Source organism: Lonchura striata, chromosome 14, assembly GCF_046129695.1.
Source record: "Lonchura striata isolate bLonStr1 chromosome 14, bLonStr1.mat, whole genome shotgun sequence".
In the NCBI taxonomy this organism is placed as follows: domain Eukaryota; kingdom Metazoa; phylum Chordata; class Aves; order Passeriformes; family Estrildidae; genus Lonchura; species Lonchura striata.
In genome coordinates this window covers 802760-824939 of record NC_134616.1, presented here as the reverse complement: position 1 = coordinate 824939, position 22180 = coordinate 802760, and the positions used below count along the sequence as shown (strand labels likewise).

The window sequence follows — 22180 nt, the reverse complement described above, 5'->3', positions numbered from 1 at the left end:
TGTGAGCCTGAACTCGTGACACAGCTCCATTCCCTGTAACCTTTCCTTCCCCTCCCAAGCTGAGAATAGCTAAATTTTACCCTGTGCTCACAGCTTGGAGACGTCTGTGAGTCACTGACCCAATCCCAGCACTCCCTGAAAACTTGCCCTCACAAGCCAGTTTCACTTCTTCCTTCTTGAAGAAACTGCGTATTTGCATGGGAGCCTCAGTGTTACTGCTTGAGGCACGTGGTGCCCCATTCCCTGCTGAGCCCCTGCCCAGCCTGGGGGCTCGGAGCACTGGTGGGTACCCACACCCTCAGCCCATGCTCAGAGCACCACAGGACTGCTGGAATCCAGGCTTTTTCCCTCCATTTTCTTGTGCAGTAGCTGTAAAATTCATTCCCAGGTGGCTGATGCCACTTGCAGGGTGTATTGATTTCTGCAGCTCATTGTTAGTGATTTTCTGTCTCAAACAATTATTTTTCTATTTTTCCTTTACTGAGTCAAAGCCTTTTTCTCTTTCTCTGCAGGTACCAGCTTCTGCACGTGTTGAACTTCGACCCTGTGCGGCGCCGTATGAGCGTCATTGTGAGAGCCAGCACAGGTACAGGCAGAGTGCTGCTGGGGCTCTCACACCTCTGTGCTCGGCTGTCAGCACAGCCTCCTGTGCTGGCACCCACACAAGCTGAGCTCTGAGGTTTCTGGGCTGGTCTGACTAAATTCTGTACTGGCACTGGCTGCTTAGAGTTCATTTTCCTTCGTGGCGGCTGTTTGGGACCAGGAGCAGATCAGAGAACGAGAGCAGGGACCCATGGAGAGCTCCCTGCCTGCCTTGCTGCAGGCTGGAACGAGTACAGGGGAGACATGTGAGAATGTCCCCTGGGTGGGATGGGTTTCATGGGAATAGCAGACAACAATTGGGTCACCATCCTTCTCCAGTGCCAGTCCCGTAAGGTTTGGGATGCTGTTTTGCCCTCCCTGCAAAGGTTGCCAAGGCTTACAGATACAATGCCCAGCCTGTTGCAGAAAACTTGCTCAGAGGCTGGCAGGGACACCCAGAGTCTCAACCTGAGGCGTTTCACAGGCTGGTCAAAGGCCATTTTTGGTAGGCACTTGGGTTTCTGGCAGTTCCCTCTTTAGTCCTCCCAGACTTCCTCCCTCTGCATCACTTGCTTGCTCTTTTGTTAACTCTTTCTGCAGCTTGTGAGTGCTATAAATTATTTATCATTTGCTTTTAGGAAAGTTGCTTCTCTTCTGTAAAGGAGCAGACTCCTCTATTTTTCCAAGGGTGCAGCAAGAAGAAATCCAACAAACAAAAGTCCATGTGGACCGCAATGCTATGGTGAGCACACGGATGGAATCTGGCTGGCTCCTGGGGGCAGGAAAGCCTTATTCCAAAAATAGGGATGGGACCTTGCTTTGGAGAGAAGTGTTGAAAATCTGAGTGTCCCTTCACATTGTTTTGATGCCAGGCTTCTTTCCTTTTCTGTTTGGTTGGCTTCCACCTTTATTTGATATACTTATATGGTCTCCAAGGATCTCCCAGGCAAGTTAAAAATAGAAGCAGCATCAGCAGCCTGGTCCCAGTCGTGGTGGGCCCAGTCCTGCTCTCCCTGCTGGCTGCATGCTCCCTGCCCTGCTCCTTCTCTTGGTTTCTTTCTGTCCATAAGAATCAGAACCACGATTACTCTGTTTAAACGCAGAAAATTGCTCTTTTGACACAAGCCAACAAATTATCCTTGCCATCAGGGTCAGTACTGCCAGAAGCATTGATGGCAGACAAAAGCATCAACCCTGAAGTGAGGAGCTGTAAAAAATCTGGATTTAAGGCATTTGTCCACTTTGTTTTGTATCCCTCCTGCTGCCAGGACGGCTACAGAACGCTCTGCGTGGCCTTCAAAGAACTGACTGAGAAGGAGTATGACAGAATTGACAGACAGCTCAATGAAGCCAAGATGGCTCTGCAGGACAGGGAGGAGAAGATGGCCAAGGTTTTTGATGACACAGAAGCAGACATGCACCTGATTGGGGCTACTGCTGTAGAAGACAGGTAAGGAGGTGACTCCACCACCTGCCCTGTGGTTTCTCTGTGCTGTGAACTTGTGGTCTGGACTCACCGTGGTAGAGCTGAACAGCCAGGCAGATGCTGGCAGTGTCCAGGGCAATTAATTACACCATGGCACAACCCATTTCACAGTGCCCTAGTTGCTTAAATTGGCTGGTGTAGTAGGAATTGAGATTTATTAATGAAACTACAGAAATACTTGCGCTTCTGGAGAGTGAATTAAGCACAGCATTAATTTGCACATCAAAACAAATTCAATTCCACATTCAGTTATAGTAACTGCAAGTGTAAATTAAACTCTTATGTGAGGCCTCTAAGAGTCAAGAGTGTAAAGCAGTGATTTCTCTTTTAGCGTGCAAACAGAAGTTTGGTATTGCTGACTGGTAGTCCGTATTCCCGTGGCAGTGGCCTCCCCAGCATGGGAAAAGTCAATTGGCTTCTCTTGAGCTGGTGTTTGCAGTGCAGAACAGGCTCTGGGCTGTGTGGATGAGGGGCAGTGATGCTTTGCTTCCTCTCACAGGCTGCAGGAGCAGCTGGCAGAGACCATCGAAGCCCTGCACGCCGCTGGCATGAAGGTGTGGGTGCTGACAGGAGACAAGATGGAAACTGCCAAATCCACCTGCTACGCCTGCAGGCTCTTCCAGACCAGCACGGAGCTGCTGGAGCTGACGGCCAGGACGGTGGGCGAGAGCGAAAGGAAGGAGGATCGGCTCCATGAGCTGCTGCTGGAGTACCACAAAAAGCTGATTCAGGACATCCCCAAAAACCGGGGGGGCCTGAAGAGGTGAGTGAGCCAGGGGACCCAGCCTTGCACGTTTCAGGTGCAGATTTGGTGGGGAAGCAGGGCTGTGCCGTGGCCCCAGGGACTGGTTCCTTGCAGACACTGTGAGAGGTTCCTTTGCTTTGCTCATCACCTCTGGTATTGTTGGCTTTGAGCTTTATTGCACCGTTCCTTTAGTGAAGGGCACGTGCCAAGTCTAAGCTTTTTAAAATTGCTACGCCCCGACAAATGGGTGGGAAGAAGATTAACCCAAAGCCAGTTTTTTTCACCAAGATGATACAAGCAGCTAGGTTTAGCCTGGTTAAGTGTGACACGTGTTCCTTGTTGTGCCAGAAGCTGGACGTTGAGTCAGGAGTATGGACTGATCATAGATGGCTCCACGCTGTCGCTGATCCTCAACCCCTCTCAGGACTCTGGCTCCAGCAACTACAAAAGCATCTTCCTGCAGATCTGCTTGAAGTGCACTGCCGTGCTGTGCTGCCGGATGGCTCCTCTGCAGAAAGCACAGGTATTTATTCACCTCCCCCTGCCCGAGCACTGCCTGCTGCCACAGCTGAGTGCACCAGCTGGGGCTGCACCTCAGCATCCCAGTCAGGCAGGATTCTCCAGGTTACGTGTGAGCCTTGTCTGAGCTTCGGGGCGTGATGAAAGCACAGCATTCTTTCAACTCTGAATGCAAACCCTTTGTTTGATATGCTGGCAGGAACCCATAAACCCAGGCCAGTTAGAAAGAAACAAAACCTCCCAGTCTGCTCTTTTTTTGGTTTTCCTTTCCAAATTTGTCATGTGGAGTCCGTGACTTCCTCATTCCAGCAGATGATGTCCCAGCCTGATAAGTGACATGTTTCTGCACCCTGACATGTGTGAGAACCCACCTTTGGGAGAACAGGGTCTGGCAGAAGGGAGGAGCAGGATGTTGCTGCTGGGTTTGTTTTTAAATACTGTCCTTCAGCCCTGCACAGCTGGACTGGGCTTTTGCTCTGGTTGTGACTGCAAAGCAAGTAAAGAGGGCTTTTATTAACCTCAGCTCTCCAGGTGTTACATTGCTGCTGTAAAAGCCTGATTGCTTGTCCTGGGGGGAGCAGTGGGAAGGGCTCTGGAGGCTTTTTAACTGAATTTTGGGTTCTGCTGCTGTCTTTTTTTAAAATCCTCTAGATTGTGCGAATGGTGAAGAACACAAAAGGAAGCCCGATAACCCTCTCGATAGGGGATGGTGCAAATGATGTCAGTATGATTTTGGAAGCACATGTTGGAATAGGTAAGAGTCCCTGAAACACCCATCTCACAGGCCAGACCTGTCTGCTCTGGCTGGGGTTCACTACTGAGGTGCAATTGGTGCTTCTGATTGCATGTGGCTAAACTAATCCCACTGAAAAATGTGGGAAGTCTGCTTTTGCTTTCTTTGGAGGCAGAGTTTAACTCCAGATTCATGCTTTAGGTCATAGAATTGTGGAATAGTGTGGGTTTGAAGGGGCTCTTAAATGGTAGTGAGCAGGGACTCCTGTAGTGAGCAGGGAGATCTTGAGCTCCATCAAGTTCCTCAGAACTGTGCACAGCCTGACCTTGAATGTTCCCAGGAATGAGCATGCACAGCCTCCCTGGCAGCCTGTGCCCATGTTTTACCATCCCCATTGTGGAAGAGAGAGATCAGATCATCATCTGCTGCTCACCTGTGCTGGCACCATTCCTGTCAGTGATCACTGCAGAGGATGCTCCAAAACTGTGACCTAAGTAGTGGTGGTAGGGATTGCGTGGGGCTCAGGGGAAAGGGGCACAAGGGGCAAAGAGATGGGTGATTAGGGGCAGTGCAGTCATTAGTGGGTGATTAGGGGCAGTGCAGTGATTAGGGGCAGTGCAGTTATTAGTGGGTGATGAGGGGCAGTGCAGTGATTAGTGGGTAACTGGGGAACCAATTCCTTATCTCTCATCAGGTTTGCCTAGACACCTTTTGCCACACTCTTACACAGGAAATCACAGAGCAGCCTAAATATAGCTTAAAAACTCCAGAGGCAGGTCTGAGTGCTGTGGAGCCAGAACCACACAGAAAATACTCATGGTTGGTCTCCTGGGGCACTCGGGAGGAAACTCAGCCTTTGTCATGCCTTGAGCTGCTGAGTGATGGGAGCAAACCCAGTGGGCAGCACCCAGATTCCAGCCCCTGTGGGATTAACCCCTTGCCATGCTTCTGTCTGCAGGGATTAAAGGCAAGGAAGGACGCCAGGCCTCCAGAAACAGCGACTATGCTGTGCCAAAGTTCAAACATTTAAGAAAACTGCTACTAGCACATGGGCATTTATATTATGTGAGAATAGCACACCTTGTACAGTATTTCTTCTATAAGGTAAGGGGCAGTGTGCAGCTGATTTCTTTGTTTATCCTGTGCATTTCTTTGGCAATAGAATAAAATAATAGGAAAAAAAAAAATCTGGGGGATATTCTGAAGCTGTGTTTTCCTTCCCTAGGACAGGCTGTGTCTGCCATGTGCCTGTCCATTGAAAACAGTGCTTCCAGGGGAATGTGAGCATTCTTCTAGTGTCTCCTGCAGATGCTAACTGCTCACTGGATTGGTTTTGTGCTTGATTGAACAAGTGCCCTACCTTGTCTGATGTTGTAATGTCAGACACTAATGTCTGATAACAGGAAAAACTGCTGGGGTTTAGACTGAGAAGTCAAGTGCTTCCCTGCTGACCATTTGTCTTTTGTTTTCCTAGAACCTTTGCTTCATTTTACCACAGTTTTTATACCAGTTCTTTTGTGGATTCTCACAGCAGGTAACTTCCAGTAATTTGTCTATAAAGGCAAGATAAAAGCAAGTGGCAGAATGAGGCCTCCTAGCAGAGATTTGGCTTTTGGCATCCTGTCTCTTCACCACCTTGCTCTAGAGGAGAGTAGGAGCTGACCTTGTTGCTCAGCACCATATCTGGAACATAATATTTTGAGACCATAACTGAAAAGAAAGCAATCTGCTTTCTTTCCCATCCACCAGCTGTAAACACAGGTGGACTCCTTCCTGAAGTAGTGAGAGAAGGCTTTAGCTGGTTTGTCAGCACCTGATTTTGCTACTTCTGCTTTTCTTACAAGAACAAGTTTTGAATGGTTTCCTGATCTTGTCTCCTCTCCTGCATTTCACTGCATTAAAAATGTCACTCAGAAGGAAGAACAGTTCATTCTTTTATGTCTTAAAAAAAAAGACACACAACGAGTGTTACCAGAGCTTTGTTTAATCCAAGTAAGCATCAGAGGGGCAGATCCATATGGTGGGTGGGTTCCTGTGCTTGGAGAAAGGAGCTCTGCCTTTTCTGTCAGCTTAAAGGGCTTTTGTGTCTATTTGGGCTCAAAAGTAACAGGAAGAGTAAATGATGAGAGAGAATTCTCTGCTTGTTTTGGCAGAAACACTTGCCTTTTTTAAGAAAAGAAGCTATAGTTCTTCTAAAACAGTCTAGTCTTCATAGAGCCACAGGAGGCATTAGATGTATTAATAGAAACAGCAGCACAAGAGCAGCAAGGGGAGAGCTGTGTTGAGGGCTGGTCAGTCGTATTTTCCTGGAGGATAAGCTGGAGATGGGAGCAGCCAGTCACCAAACCTGCTGGCAGCAGGGGCAGGTTCTGGGCATGCAGGCTGCAGGTGCCTTGTTCCCCTTGTTCCCCTGCACTCCCCATGCAGGGGAGCTGTGCTGGCTGACAAGGGGAGGCATCTGTAGGGCATGTGGGTGCTGGAAATGTATGGTTTCATTTCTTTGTGGAGAGGCCTTTTTCTGTCTGGCTCATTTAACCCTTTCTTCCCCTTCTAAGCCACTGTATGATGCTGCTTACCTGACCATGTACAACATCTGCTTCACGTCGCTGCCTATCCTGGCTTACAGCCTGCTGGAGCAGCACATCAGCATCGACACGCTGACCTCGGACCCTCAGCTCTACATGTGAGTAGTGCTGGGCTGGGTGCACCTCTGCACAGCCCTTAGCCATGCTTGGAGCTCTCCTGGAGTGTAAGCAGGTGTCCCTGTCCTGTGTCAGGGGTGGGGGCACCTCCAAGTGCAGAAAAAGCCATTTCTGTCCCTCCTGGCTCTGCTGTTCCTGCATTCAGTCTGAGCAGCCCTGTGTTCACTGCCTGCTGCTGCTTGTTCATGCTCTGACAGTGTCTGGTCTAGCAAACTGCACTGCTGTGTCTCTGTGAAAGGGTAAACTGTAGGTGGAATTCATCCAAAAGAAGAATGGAGCTGTGAGTGTGGCCAGAGCATTCATTGACGTTACCTCTGAGCCAGGCACGTGGTGGAGCGTGTAATGAGGGAGTGCAGGGAGGGGAGATGCAGCTTTCAGGAGCAAAAGAGATCCATTCATTTTCAGAAAGATGAATGTTTCTGAAGCCCAGCTCAGGCAGGTGGTTTCTCAGCTTGTATAAATGGCTGTGTTCCCCAGGCTTCACAGGCCAGGTCCCTTTACCAGAGCCCAGGGAGCTCTGCCCATTGATCCACGCATGGTTTTCTGCCACCTTGCCCAGGGAAAGGACAGCTTAGGCTGTCTCCCTCTGCTTTAGTTGTCGTTTTCTCCCCTTGGTTGCAGCAGAGAGAGGCTCCAATCTTGCACAGAATCAGAGATGCTTTCCATCCTCCTTCCAGCCCTGCCCACACATGTGCTTGGGGCAGCCCTTCAGCAAAGATTGGGGAAGATGTTTTTTGGAGGAAACCCCTCTCTGTGCATCCTGTTGCTGATTCCCCAGCCTGGCAGTCAGCTGAGCCCTGTGGAAGAGGCCAGCTGGGGGCTGCTTTGGCCAGTGGCCCGTGCCAGCCCTGTCACTGGGTGTGATGCTCCTCAGCAGCAGAGGAGCCACGTGTGGCACGCTGTGCTCGAGCCAAGAGTGATGTGTGTGCACAGACAGCAAAGGAGCTATCAGGTGCCTAAAACACTGTGTCAGCATTGCCTTAGTTGTAGAAAAAGCAGTGAATGCAACAAGAGCTGTAAGGCTGGGAAGGGGCTTGATGGTTTTGAAGTAAGCACTCTGAGCCATGATTGATCAGGGCTCTATATTCCTTTGCTCCATGGCAAAATGCCACCGTCTGGATTTTTAAATAGCTTGGTAATTGAATGTTGTGTGACAGAGCAATAACAGCAGGCCCCTGTGCCTTCCCCTGGTGGGCTCTGTGATCTCTGGGGTCTGTGTTTGAGGGGAGCAGCCTTAGTGTGAGTATTGGTGGCTGTGCATGTGCTGCTGGCTGCAGAGTGCCCGCTGCGCTGCTGCTGGAGGAAGTGCTGAGCTGCTGCAGTGCAGATCCCGGGGCTGGAAAAAGCCTGTTTGCCACCAGCACTGCAGGACACAAATGGGAATGCAAAACAAGCTCACAGGGAGGAAGCTGCTTGTATTTTCTCTCTTTGCAATTCCCCACGCTTCCAGTCTGGCTTATCCTTGCTTCTCTAAGTTGTGCCGTGGCAGAACGTGGTCACAGCACTGGCGTGTGTAGGTTTCAGTAGGATCTCATTTCAGAAACTGCAGTTGCAGCAGCCCAGCACTACACAGCTTTGCAAAGTGCATCTGGCTGAAAATGGATGCATTGCTTTAGGAGTTAATGCAGAAACGGTGGGGACTGTACAGAAAGTAATCTGAGAAGGTAACGATGCAGGGAACTGTTTTTAACTCCCTCCTGCCCTGATAGCCACCCTCTGCTCCCCAGGCCCTGTGTGTGGTCCCTGCAGAGCTTTGCTCATAGCCCATCCCTTTGCTGCTGCTTGCCTCCATGCCAGATCTCATCCTGTATTCAGCCAGGGGCCTCCTGCTACAACCCCTGTGATAAAAACACCCACCATACAATTCAGGAGGTTATTTTCAGCCAGTGCAGAAAAACACCAGGGAATAGGATTTGCAGAGCTTTTCTCAAAAAAGAACTTTGTGCATTCAACAAAAAGAGGGAAGCACACTGTGGATTTCATGCATCCCATACAGCTGCTCTTTAGCCTTACCCTGCTTTTAAAATGTAGCAGGTAGTGTCAGATGCCATGGGCAGCTCAGGGGCTGCAGGAGAGGTTCAGGACAGCATTGCTTCTGTTCACTTTGTGCTTTTTTCATCCAAGTTACTTAGAGGAGAAAGACAATTCAAATGCTGAACCTCTTGTGACTTCTCATGATCAGCAGTTGCATGTTAGAAGTGTTCTGTATGTCTTGGAAGGCATTTTTGTGTTTTCCCTCCTTGTCTCCTACTGCAAGGGCTTGCTCCAAAGCCCCCCAGTCTTGTGAGGAGTTGTGCAGCTCCTGCTCAGCGTGGTGGTGATGGTCTTGTCTCTGATCTCTTGGCAGGAAGGTGTCGGACAATGCAATGCTGCAGTGGAGGCCCTTCCTGTACTGGACCTTTCTGGGCGCCTTTGAAGGACTCGTGTTTTTCTTTGGGGTTTATTTTCTTTTTCAAAACTCATCGCTGGAAGACAACGGAAAGGTAACGCCCCAGAAGAAAGGAGGAGGAGTGTTTGAGTGTTTTGTTGTGTGCTGCCTCTGCTGCGCCTGGCAGGGAATATCTGCTTAATCTGTGCACTGTGTCTCGAGTCCTGTCCAGCATTGCACCTTGCTTATGGTGTGCTCCTGCAGCAAATGCTTGAAATAAAAGCTTTCCAGATTGCCATGGAAACGGGGCAGAGCTGGTTGCCCTCCCTGGGTGGAATGACTGGTCCTGCACACAGCCCTGTCCCCGCAGCGAGCCGTCCCCTCCTGCTGATCAGGGCAGGAGCAGTGGCTGTCCTTCCCCAGTGGCAGCTGAGACTGGGCTGTGCTGGGCTGGCTGTCAGCAGCTCAGTCAGCCCACCTTGATGAGATGCTGCTCGTTAGGGCAGTGTGCTGTGCCTGCCTGGGGCTGTGATTTCAGCCTCGGGTCTCCCTCTGCCCCCAGGGCAGCTGGGGCTGCCCTTTTGCTCCAGCCAAAGCCTTCTGCTCCTGTTTTGGAGCCAGCAGGAGTCCCCAGCTGCTGGAGGCAGCAGGATGTTGTCCCTGCTGCCTGCTTGCCTGTGCCTCTGCTCTGGGGATGAATTACTGCATTGCTGTGGGAGCTGCTGCGGTGAACTTGCACAGGAAGAGGAGGAAAAAAGATGGAGGGATTTTTTATTTTTAATTGTTTTTTTCTTATTTTGCTGGTTAACTGAGTACAGAGCAAAGCATTAGTGCAGGGCAGCTGCCAAGGTGGTGGTCCGAGCTGTTTCAGGGCCCTTTCCCCAAGGGAATGTGCAGCATGTTACTAGATTCTGGCTGATGGGAAACTTCTTTATGCCATCACTTGTGGCCCTTGAAAATACCAAAACTCTTTTTAGCGGCTAACACTTGGAGAAAAGCTGATAAATGTATGTATTTATATTTATGCGTTGCATCAGTGCCAGCATTTATGGCCCCAGCTATATACAGTCAAGATCAGTGCTGTTCTGTATCTGTAGCCATTCTGGTTGTATTGGAACGAAACATGAAGCACTGATGTGTTCTGTAAATGCCTTCAGAGGTCAAGTCTGTGTGGCACTACAGTAAGATCTGTGGTTATGTCCTGTAAACACTTCTGCCTGTAAGAACTGCTACCAGCAAGTGTTCATAATATCCATGTCTGTTTGATTGACTCGTTTTTCACGCCTATTGACTTTAATTTTTTTGCATTTTTTGGAAACTTTTACATTTCACTTTCTGTTTTAACGTATGCATTCAGAACTTGACAGCCTGTGGTAAGCACCTCTCCCATACATTGCCATCACTGAGTTTATATGCAGTATCTGCTTTTCTTTGTGTGCATAGTCACTAGTACCCACACACCAAACTGGCTGGATCAGTACCCACACACCAAACCAGCCGGATCAGTACCCACACACCAAACCAGGTGGATCAGTGCCCACACACCAAACCAGGTGGATCAGTACCCACACACCAAACCAGGTGGATCAGTACCCACACACCAAACCAGCCGGATCAGTGCCCACACACCAAACCAGGTGGATCAGTGCCCACACACCAAACCAGGTGGATCAGTACCCACACACCAAACCAGGTGGATCAGTGCCCACACACCAAACCAGGTGGATCAGTACCCACACACCAAACCAGGTGGATCAGTGCCCACACACCAAACCAGCTGGATCAGTAAGTACCCACAAACCAAACCAGCTGGATCAGTGCTCACACACCAAACCAGCCGGATCAGTACCCAAAAACCAAACCAGCTGGATCAGTACCCACACACCAAACCAGCTGGATCAGTGCCCACACACCAAACCAGCTGGATCAGTAAGTACCCACACACCAAACCAGCCGGATCAGTGCCCACACACCAAACCAGCCGGATCAGTGCCCACTGCTGCGTTCTGCAGAGGGGGCTGCAGAGAGATGATGATGATGATGATGGTGGTGATGAGTGTGACGAGAAAGCAGAAACTGAGTAAATTGCCAGGCAACCCTGAGCTGCAGGTGGTGCAGTGACTTGTGTCCTGGACCCACTGTTAGTAGGAGTTGTCCCTGTCACTGTCCTGGCCCTGGTCACCCATCTGTCCGTGTGGCACTGCATGGCTCAGGGAGATGTGCCGGGGCTCTCTGTGTGCTGGGGGCTGTCCAAGGGTCCGTGTGCCAGGGGCTGTCCCAGTGTCCGTGTCCCGTGGCTCTGTCCCTCTCTGCTCCCTGCCTGTCCCTGTCCCATCCCTGTCCCTGCCCCTGTCCCTGTTCCATCCCTGCCCTTGTCCCTGTCCCTGTGCCTCCCGGGAAGGGCTGGCAGCGGGGCTGGGGCGCCTGTGGCAGTGCTGGCTGTTTTGCAGGTGTTTGGGAACTGGACCTTTGGGACCATTGTCTTCACCGTGCTGGTATTCACCGTCACTCTCAAGGTCAGCATCTCCCCTCCCTGTTCAGCCTCTCCCGAGGCTCCTGTGTGCACTGCAAAATCATGTGGTGACTGCTGAAGTCTCTGAGTATTTTCCACCACAGTTAAATCTTCTCCCATAGAGGCAGAACCTGCTTACTTTCATTTGTGCGGTCTGTGGTCTTTAAGTGTTTGTTCTGTTTAAATTATTTTTCTATTTTTTCCCCTCTTTTGAGGACTCCAGTTGGTTATGGTTGACTTTTCCCCACGCTTTCACCTCTTGATGTTCAGTTCCAGCAAGAGCAGAGGAGCAATAGAGAATTTGGGTTTGTCCACCTTGTTTCTGACAAGGTTGAGTGCCAAAGTGATCACAAAAGCACACGTGTCAAATAACAATAGCAAATCTATTTTGTTTCATGGAGCTTTCCAGAACAAACTGTTTGCATAAGACCTTACAAAAGGTCTCTTGTGTTTGGTTCAGGACAGCAGGTGGTGACAAGAGGCAATTACAGTCCCTGTAACCTTTAGACATTTCTTTCCTGTGGCATCAGTTTGCATCAAATTTATTCAATTTAAAAGTGTCACTCACAACTAGAATGTCACTGCTTCCCTGCTAACGTTGTGCCAGACTGTGGACGTTGGAAATGTTTTTCCTGGTGCCCATAAGCACAGAAGTGGCTGTTTGGAGAGCCTGCAAGCTTAATGCGAAACCAGGCCGAAATTCCATACAAACACCATGCAGTGCACTCTGCACCTAAAGCCTGTTTTGTCTCTGTTCCCACAGCTGGCGTTAGACACCCGGTTCTGGACGTGGATGAACCACTTTGTGATCTGGGGCTCCCTTGCTTTCTATGTGTTTTTCTCATTCTTCTGGGGAGGAGTCATTTGGCAAGTATCTTTTTCTTTCCCTGGCCTTTCTCGGGGGATGCCCAGTGCAGGTTTTGGCTGTGCAGCATCCTCAGGGTTCTCCTGGGATTTGCAGGTGCAAGGTGTGTGCAGCCCTGCTCCTTCTCTGCTGGGTGGGAAGGGCTGCCTCCATCCAGCACCCACCCAGGCAGTGCTGGAAGAGGGCTGGGGCAGGATGAGATGTTGGAGGAGCTCTGAGCCTGAAGGAGAGAACACCCTGGGCATCATCCAGGAGCTCAGCCTTGGCAGGGGTGTTTGCTTTTCTGCCCACGGGGCCATCTCTGCTGCTGAGGCTCTTGTCTTTATTGGGAGGTTCTGGAGTAAACCTTTTAGGGTCTGTGCGTGTGGAGGAGAGAGACAGAAAGAACCTGTGTGGAAAGAACCCCAGTGAAAAACAGAAGGAACAGGTGAGGCAGAGCAAGAGGACCTGGCTCTGTGGGACAGAGGGAAAAATAAGCAGGAGAAGGCCAGTCCTGGTGTTGAAATCATGGATCTGAGTGGAAGAAATTCTCACTGATCTGAGTGCACCCAGGATTTTAGGTTTACTGTGTTGCAAAAGCAGGTGAGCAGTAGTACACTACAAACATGACCAGCTTTGTATGTCCTGTGCTGCAGCAAATGTTCAGTTGACATTGACAGTGGGCAGCATCTCTGTTTTACACCTTTGCTCTGCCGTGGGCTATTGCCTGTCACCTGATCCAGCAACCTGCTAATAAGGATGTGGGACAGGTTTAAATATTTTCTGTGGGGGTCACAAGCTTTAGCTCTTCAGTTAACTTTTGCTGACCAGCAGATCCAGATCTGCAATCTAGCCACATCTCTATGCTGTGTGAGTTTTCTACTGAAAACTTTCTACTTGCATAGCTCAATATTTCTGATCTAACAGTAAGCAAAAACTGCTTTGGGATCCTTGTCATCACTTATTGATGAGGGGTTTTTCACAAGCAGCTGTTGGTTGCTCTCCCTCACTAAGGAAAGGAGGAAGGGACAAATAACCTGTTGTGAGTGAGAGACTCTGGATTTCCACTATCAAAGCCAAGCCAGAAGCTATAGCACAGCCTGATGTTGAAATACAATGACCTGGTTTTTGATGAGGTGAATAATTTATCTTTCAGTGATTGTGGCTAAATTCAAACCCCTTCCCACCTTGGAAAGAAGCAGCTGTGGGAGATGTAAAATTGGTCATGACAATATTCCAGAAACAGTGCAGCTGGAGGCAGGAGATGGATTTGGAGAAAGATGGACAGTGTATTTCTGTGCTGTATCCATCTGTCTGAAAGGGAGGCGTAACTGCTAATAGCTTTACCTGAAGTCTCCTTTGATTCTGATCTTCTTAGAAAACCCCCGTTAACTGGAATTTATTTGTATCCTTTCTTTTTCAGGCCTTTCTTGAAGCAGCAAAGAATGTATTTTGTATTTGCTCATATGCTGACTTCTGTTTCCACATGGCTGGCAATAATTCTCCTGATCTTTATCAGCCTTTTCCCAGAAATTCTTCTAATAGTTTTAAAAAATATAAAAGAGAAGAATCATCAGGTAAGGAACAAGATGATGTATCACACTGTATTTTTAGGAAGACTGTTCTTACCCTTAGGCACCAGATGAACCTCTAACAATACCACGTACCACTCACATCTCAAGGAAGGCTTTCTAGAGTCTTGTCTTGCTCTTTCACATGCCAAAAATATCGAAAAGCTATTCTAAAAATACTGCCTAGATCTGTAGCAGGGAGAGAGTCAACCTGTGCCTTTGCTTAGCTGCCTTCCCTGGGTGTCTCCTAGAGAAGTGCTAAGCTTTGTCCAGCCTGAACTGATCACCAAACACACTTTATCTTGTCCTGAAAAAACCTGCTGGTTTTTGTGTCAGAAAAGCAGGCTGCTGCCCCGGGTATGTCCTCAGGGGCTGGTGAGTGGGAGCAGGGTCAGGCCTTGTCACGTTTGCCCATCCTGCATAACTGACCAGAGGCTCAGACCATGGTGGTCACTCTCCCTGGGAGCTGTCTGGTTTCTTAGCAGCTTTCCTTCACTGCTGGGGAGCGGGGCTCCCTTTAGAAGTGGAAACCTCTGAAGTTTTCTCCATTGCTCCTGCAAGTGGTGAGGGCCAGCCCTGGCAGGCTGGCTGTGCTGAGCCCCTGCCCCGGTCTCTGCTGGACCCAGGGGCAGCCCCCTCTCCCCTGGCCACGCTCCCCCTCCTGCAGCAGCTCTCCTGCCCTGCAGCCCAGCAGTCCTGGCCTGGGCAGCGGGTGGGAATTGCAGCCAGCCCTGGGGTCTGTGTGTGCCAGGCTGCAGCAGGGCACGGCTGGAGGGACATGGGCTGGGTCACATGCACTCAGTAACCCCAGCCCTGGTCTCTGCAGGAGTCACAGGATGGTTTGGGTTGCAAGGCTCCCAGAGATCACCCAATTCCAGCCCCTGCCATGGGCAGGGAGCTGCTCCCTGGGTCAGATGTTCCCTAGGTCAGATTGCTCAGGGCCCCATCCTGCCTGGCCTTGGGCACTCCCAGGGATGGGGCATCAGTAAAGCTGAAAACAGTGGGGATGGTGAGAGAGCTGTGGTTGTGTTTTGTGAGGATCCATGTAGCTTCTTCACTTGAGTGTGATTTAAGTTTCTAGCTGGCCACCCCTGTTGAACAGGCTGGCAGAGAGGTGCTCTCAGCTGCAGACATGGGACACTTTGGGGACTGTGCCTGAAGGAGGACCTGGGGATTTCTGAGCCCCAGCTCAACTCACCTGGGAGGGGACCTGGTTTGCCTTCAGCTGATGACCAAAGATCCTTTCCCTCTTGCAATACTTACTTTCAAGAGTGCTTTAAATTCATTTAACACAGGCTCTTGTGAAACCACTCAGCAAAGCAAAGTGAGTGTCAACTAGAAAAGTCTCTTCAGATCTGCATCCCAAACTAAACACCGGCTGAGCCATATTTAAATGTACATTTTGAGTAAGAGCTTTATTACAAGTGCCTGAAGGAGATACCAGCTCTGGATATCTGTATGAGCCATCAGGCACCAAAGTCAGCTGCCTGATTTGTAAAGGCATATATGGCCAGGTAGATAATTTCAAATCAAAACCCTTATTGAGAATCCTGAGCTTAATGTTGAAATAAAATAAAGATCAGTGTCCCAAGGGAAGCATGCAGTGGAAAACAAAGTTAGGGACATTTTACGGGGGCCTGAAGCACAGCTTGGTGGCCAAGGGTCCCTTCTGGGAGGGGAGGAAAGGTTTAGGCCAGGTTGTTGGGCATTTGCCCTTGATCCCTGTGGGACAGGGTTTCACACCCAGTTACCTTTAACAGCACATCAGCTCTGCTCAGCCTTTATCCAATTTTCTGTGTGGTAATGTGGTGGTTGTTTTTATTTTGTTTTGGTTCTCTTTGTTTTTTTAACTGCAAGGCGCATTTGTGTTTTCCTTGGTTTCTGCCTTTCTCTTTCTTGTACTGCAATTTTCTGTCTTTTGTGCTGTTGTGAACTAGGTAACGAAGCGCCTTCCTTCCTCAGGAACATCCACTATCTTCATGCTTTCTCAAACTTCCAGCAATCACAGCTTTTCTTGGAGTGAATAAGGTGATTTCCTTTCTGAGTTGCAATGTGTTGCTTGCTCGACTGCTTTTTTCTTCCTTCTAATGCTTAACTCCTGAAAACCCACCTTTAGATTTGCTCACACAGCAGAACCTTGCTTTTCCCCACCTTCTGCTTTAATTTCAATCTTTTGCTTAAATATTTTGTCTGTCTCTCCTCCTTGGGTCTCTTGCTGCACCTCAGGTGGGTGAGCTGGTCGTGCTCAGGCTCAGGTGAGGTGGACACAGACAAAGCTGGTGACTCTCTCCCTCCTTGCTGTAGTTTTGTGTCACTGGGCCAGACAGGAATTGATGAATTGAGAAGGGATTGATGCTGATAGTCCTCTGGATGGCTTGTCCAATGGCTCGGGCTTGTCTGACCCTGGAGGGGCTCCCCCGTGCCCACCCTGCCCAGTCCATCCTGTTTGTCAGTGCTGCTGTTCTTTGTGTGAGGGATCAGCACAGCCCACAGCCCTCTTCGAGGGTGGTTCTGGACTTGCTGGGGCTGCTGGGGTCACCCACAGCAGAGCCCCTCGATGGCACGTCCCCAGTACCTGCATTCACTGCAGAGCTCCACCATGGCTGGCTGTTCTGAGAACACCAGTTGTGTGTGGTGGGGATGTCGTCCTCCTCCCTCAGAAGCACCTGCAGCATAAATCTCCAAATGTTCTGGGGAGCAGGGCTGGTTCTGTGTTCCTCCCGTGCCTCGTGCAGTGCTGGTGGCAGTGTGGCTGCCATCCTGTGAGCTGGGGTGGCTGCACAGGGCTGTGTGGGCTGCACAGAGGAGCAGGCAGGTGAGCTCTGTGTGCTATAAGTCTCTTTGCCTCGCTGTTGCAGAGCAGCAGGAAGGCACCTGATTCATTGTCGGCCAGACCTTCTGCCACACCACTCCTTTTAAGAACATTCTCAGATGAGTCTAATGTGTTGTAACAGGTACCCTGTCCAGAGGAGTTGGGATGGTTGTGAAGGCATTGATTAACCAAGTGTAACCCCCTCCAAATCAATTAAACCATGGTTCTTGTAATCCTCTCAACTATTGGTGTGGGGCACCTGTCCTTGTGGAATGGAGATGCAATGCTTGGGATGCATTTTAATTTGGGGATGTTGTGCTATCCAGCTTCTTCAAAATCCCATATCTGTACAGATCCTTTCAAATATTTGGCAAAATGTAAACAAATCTTTCAATCTGAGTGCTACTTCAGTCTAATATTAGCACAATATTTAATTTGAGAGTGCAGCCTGAATTGTGCTAACACTGTGTTCTAAACGCTAATGCTGATACATTTACAGTGAAGGATGGAAATCTCAGTTGTTAAAATGATTCCAGTATTGCATCTGAATTGTACCAAAATCCCTTTCTCTAGGGTGCATGCTGTTCTGTCAGATAGAAATAAGTGTGTTTTTAATTCCATCCAGGTGGAAACTAAACACATGTACTCGTGTGTGTGTGTCAGCACATGGGACAGAGGCATGTCTTGGTGTCCGTGTGTCTGCACACACACCCGAGCATCCTCGTACGAGTTGATTTTAAACTTTGTAGTAAGCCAATAGCAGAATAAAAAAGGAAAAGTGCCTAATTGAATTCACAATTCTGTGTTTAGGGGAGATGCTGTGTGTCGTGGCTGCTGCAAACATAAACCTGCAGACTATCTACACCTCTCACACCTTTGTGCCCACACCTGCTGCCAAAGAAATCAGATTGATGGGCATGGCAGGGCCAGCAGCCAGCTCAGTGCGGCTGGCAGCCAGCCTGTGCAGCCAGTCCTTCCCTCTGGCATTAGGTGGTGCTCTCCACCTCCACTTACTGGTGCAGACTGGTGTGGGAGGTGGCTGGACCAGCACACAACAGGAGCTGCAGGGGGCAGTGGCAGATGCTGCTCTTAGACTTCATGCAGCACTTTGCAAATTGCGAAAACTGATTTATCATCCGATTACTTGGTTGTGAATGATATTTGGCACTTTTATCATGGCCTAATCATTCTTCTTCTCCTATATATTTTTCTAAATAACCCAGGAAAAGGTTAATGGGTTTGGGAATGTAACAGTTGCACTACATGTTTGTTTTCCTTCTGATTTTTGCAGGCTGGCCCCTTTGATCTGCCTGTGTTAGTGTCATACAAACGTATAGAGAATGGTTATGTGAAGGCTGAAGATGCTGTTACTAATTTGGCAGAAAGATATCCTCTCAGGATACCTTAAAGTGCTCCACACAAACACTGCACGTTGCCATGTTGTAGGAAACCCATGGTTTACCCTGGCAGTGACCTGTGATAGTACCAAGGACTCTGAGCAGCCAGGGCACTGGCCCCACGCTACCCTTTAGTCTTTGGTCTTGAGGCTTCCCTGCCCTCCCAGAAAAAACAATTCTGCCAAATCCTACAGCACTGGAGGCTGAGAAACATCTTTAGGAGTTCACCCAAAGCAGCATGGATTGAAGTGCAAGAGTGCAGTGCCAGCCCCGTTTCACACGAGGCTCCTGTGCCCGCTGCAGATCTGCCCGAGAGCAGCAGGGCTGCTCCAAGCTCTGCTCTGCCTGACCAAAGAAGTAGCACAGACTTCAACCCAGTGACATTCCCCTCCAGCCCCTGCAGGCCCTGGGAAGAGGCTGCTCCCCTCACACAGGAGGTGGATGCAGCCCTGGAGCCCCTCTCCTGGTGCTGGGGCCGGGCAGGATCAGCTGAAATTCGGGAGAAATCTTTGCACTCTCTCCTCCAGGTGGAGCTGGGAGCAGTCTGTGGTCTGTCCACAGCAGCGGTGGCCACGTGAAGAGCTGCAGTGCTGGGAAGTGCCAGAGCATCCTCCCACATCCGCTTTGCTGATGGGTTTATTCCTGCTGGAGAGCGAAGAAAAGGTTTTGTGGCTGTGATGGAAGGAAGCTTTTGTGGAGGAAAAAGGAATGCCAGAAGTTGGGCTGTGCCAGACTCTGAGCCCCAGTGCCCAGGCTCCTGTGGCTGTGCTTGCATTACTGCACTGGGCAGTTGCTCCAACACTTCAAAGGGACAGTGCAGTCCTTGGCTGATCCCAGGGACTGGGGCTGTGCCTGTCAACCTGCAGGTGTATAAAACTGCATCTTGAGTTATTTGCACTAAGAAAAAAGAAGACAGTTTAAAATTGAATACATGAACCTGATTTCATTTTACATCTTGTTTTTTAAATTGGCATGTTCTTTTTTAAATCTACCTGTACCATGGTGGTAGGACTTTCCTCTTTAGGTTCTGCACAGCAAAGGCGAGATGAGATGCCTGACTCAATATCTTTTTTTCCTCTGATACTTCATGTGTGGAAAGAGCAGCTTCTCGTGTTGTGTGAAGTCATGAGCAGTGACAGAGCAGCCTGTGTGCTCCTGCTGGTTGGTGTGACAGTCCCTCCCTGGTGCTGTGTCCCCAGAGGAGCTCCTGGGAGAAGCTTTGGGGCTGGTTTCAGGAGCAGCAAGCTCTGCACTGCCGCTGGGTGTGGTCCCGCTCGCTCAGCTGTGTGTCATGTCTGTACAACAGGACAATTTGGGACTGCACAGAACAACCCCCTCACCAAATTTTGTTGAACTGCAGACTATTAATTTTTGGAAGAACCAAGCCTTGCTCTCTGGCTGCCATCCCTGCTGTTCGTCTGCAGCTGGTGCGGCTCAGCTGCCGGCAAAGCCTCTCGTGCATCGTGGGGATGCTGGGGGGCCTGAGCTGAGTGGGAGAGGGGAGTGCACAGCCCCTGGGGCTGCTCTGCCATCACCAGCGTGGCAGGCACGCAGGGGCAGGAGCACAGTGTGCTGTGCTGTGCTGTGCTGTGCTCTGCACTGGCCTCGGCACGGGCGGCGCAGCGAGCGCTGCTCGGCTCCTTCCTGCACACGGCGCAGGAGCTGCACTGCCAGCATGTGTCCCATGGGCAAAGCTTGCATTTTCTTCTCTTTTGGTTTTTTTTTTCCGTTTTCCTAGCTCATTTCACAGACCTAGAATTCAACTTGCAGACCTTGTCCCGTGCTCAACTTTCCTTGCAGAAATGTGGTGCCTACAGATCAAGTACATGATGAATACAATGAAGATGTGCTCTATATGCCAAATCTAACCATTCTCCTTAAATACACGGTTGCTGACTTGTGTTTACATAGCCTCTAAAAAATGGGCACTAAAATGCCCAATTCCTGTGATTCAGAACCATTCCAAGCCCGAATGGTCCCAAGCATGACACCTTGCTTCTCAGTTTGTTTTGTCATGCTCTGCTCCAAGAGTCAGTCCATTCCCCTGGAATTCCATTGGTGGTGTCACTGGGAACAGTGGAGCCTCGTGTGTGTGAACTGTTCAAATAATCACGGAACCAGGATAATTTCTGCTGCCTGTCCCAAGACAGAACCTTCTGAGAACCAAATCTTTCTCTTGTCATTTCCAAGTATCCTGTCTCCAGCTGGAACAAGCCATTGCAACAGCTGTGCATTCAAGCCCAAGGTGTGTGTGCTGACAGGCAGGGTGGAATTCACCTGGAATGTTTGGAATAGCAAGAAAATGCAGTTTTTCTTGGGCTTGGATCTTCAGACAGTGCACTGGTGTAGTGCTGGGTGCCAGGACAGCCAGGCTGCCCTGGTCCTGCAGGAGAGCTGATCCTCAGCAGTGGCAGAACCGGAATTCGGGATGCTGTGGGTGGCTTGTGAAATCAGGAAACAGGAGACCCCTCCTGGGGTTGGAGAGGGGCAGAAGTGCTGGTAGGGCTGCCAGCTGTGAGGCAGCAGTGGGACAGGGATGCTGTGCTGGCTGCTTGTGTGCCATGGTGCTCACGGTGCTCCTCAGGTACAGCAAAAGGTCAGTACAGGCTTTTCGGTGGAGAAACTTGAAGGAAAAAAGGCTGGGGTTTTCTCATAATAATTTGTTGAAGTTTTATCACTGATTAGTGACACTGAAAGATAAGGAAAGTAATTAAGATTCCCTCTAAAACTCTTATGTGATAACAGTGGAGCTTGGTGTAGTCATAGCGACTTTTCAAAAACTAATCCTAATCATTATGAGAATATTATAAATGACTTGGAATTGCATAAAGGCTTCAAATTGAATTTGTATACACACAGTTGAAAACCTTTCCTAATACTGCACCATTTATCAAATTTCCCAGCTATGATTTTTTTTTTTTTAATGTAGTGTATAGAAAATGTAAATTATATACAGGCAATGAGCAGATACATTTTCAGCTTCTTGCAAAGAAAAAGGACTGCAACCTTACATTTTTTTCACTTAAATGCAATTTTATACATTTATGTTGCTTTATATAAAGGAAATTGAATGTGAATGTTACCTTTTATGAATGCAACTTGCTCTTTTTTCATTACAGAAACTTTTGTTTGAAGTAATCAATAAACTTTGGTATGTTGTTCTGATTAATATATATTGGTTGTCTCTCTCATCTCCTTGGATACTCCTAGAGGGTGCTTGATTGTGTGGGCTTTTCCAGGGCAGTACTAGGGAGACAATCAACATTTTCACAGTGGGTAGGTGCCAGCTTGGTTATCTGCATTTGCCTAAGGAAATACTGCTTGCTTCTCATACATTTTTATTTTTCCAGCAGGGTATTAGCGATTGTGGGTATCAGCTGCTGCACATAGCTGGCCTGTGTGCTCTCAACCCATTTCCCTCAAAATGAACGTTTAATTATGAAAGTGAATCCTGTGAATTAAATGAATAAATTTATTTAACTTTCTAGAATAGGTGAACCCAGGGCTTCAGCTGACATTTAGGAGCTGGCTGATAAAAATGTCGGTCCCTGTGCCTGATTTCCATTCACTTTCCATGTTTTCCTTTCTGCTCTTTTGTTTCTTGATGCTGTGTCGTGGCTGCCTGTAATAAATAAGTATTTTTTAGTTCAAAGTACACAAACGAGGTTTGCAAAGTGCCTGGTGCTGGTGAGGTTCAGGCGCGGTATTTGCACGGATGAAATTCCAACAGCAGGCGGAAACTGCTGAAGCACGACTCGCAGTGTTTGTATAATGCACAAGAAATATATAGACTTCACTTTCTTTTTAAGGACGCGGTCTGTTTCAAACGGAGGTGTTTGTGATGAGAAGCGGACAGTTTGAAAAATGCTGTTTCGGCTGCCGGGACCGCCGCAGCTGCCGTCAGGCCCC

General features: G+C 49.2%; 1 protein-coding gene across 7 annotated transcripts in view; it reads left to right on the top strand.

Moving 5' to 3' along the window:
• ATP11C (ATPase phospholipid transporting 11C (ATP11C blood group)) overlaps positions 1–21444 on the top strand; it is a 54628-nt gene extending 33184 nt beyond the window's left edge. For 3 of the 7 annotated variants that reach the window (XM_077786461.1, XM_077786456.1, XM_021528497.3), the window contains exons 16-29: positions 513–586; positions 1221–1324; positions 1851–2032; positions 2568–2831; positions 3162–3336; positions 3984–4086; positions 5024–5169; positions 5540–5599; positions 6621–6748; positions 9115–9250; positions 11586–11651; positions 12411–12514; positions 13915–14068; positions 18166–21444. In XM_077786461.1, the coding sequence (XP_077642587.1) occupies positions 513–586; positions 1221–1324; positions 1851–2032; positions 2568–2831; positions 3162–3336; positions 3984–4086; positions 5024–5169; positions 5540–5599; positions 6621–6748; positions 9115–9250; positions 11586–11651; positions 12411–12514; positions 13915–14068; positions 18166–18282 (1813 nt within the window). In that variant the 3' untranslated portion in view covers positions 18283–21444. Of the gene's footprint in view, positions 1–512; positions 587–1220; positions 1325–1850; positions 2033–2567; positions 2832–3161; positions 3337–3983; positions 4087–5023; positions 5170–5539; positions 5600–6620; positions 6749–9114; positions 9251–11585; positions 11652–12410; positions 12515–13914; positions 14069–15999; positions 16091–16920; positions 17017–18165 lie in introns of all 7 variants that reach the window. The other 4 variants (XM_077786460.1, XM_077786458.1, XM_077786459.1 and 1 more) reach the window with 4 other exon arrangements.
• Positions 21445–22180: the final 736 nt, after the last annotated feature.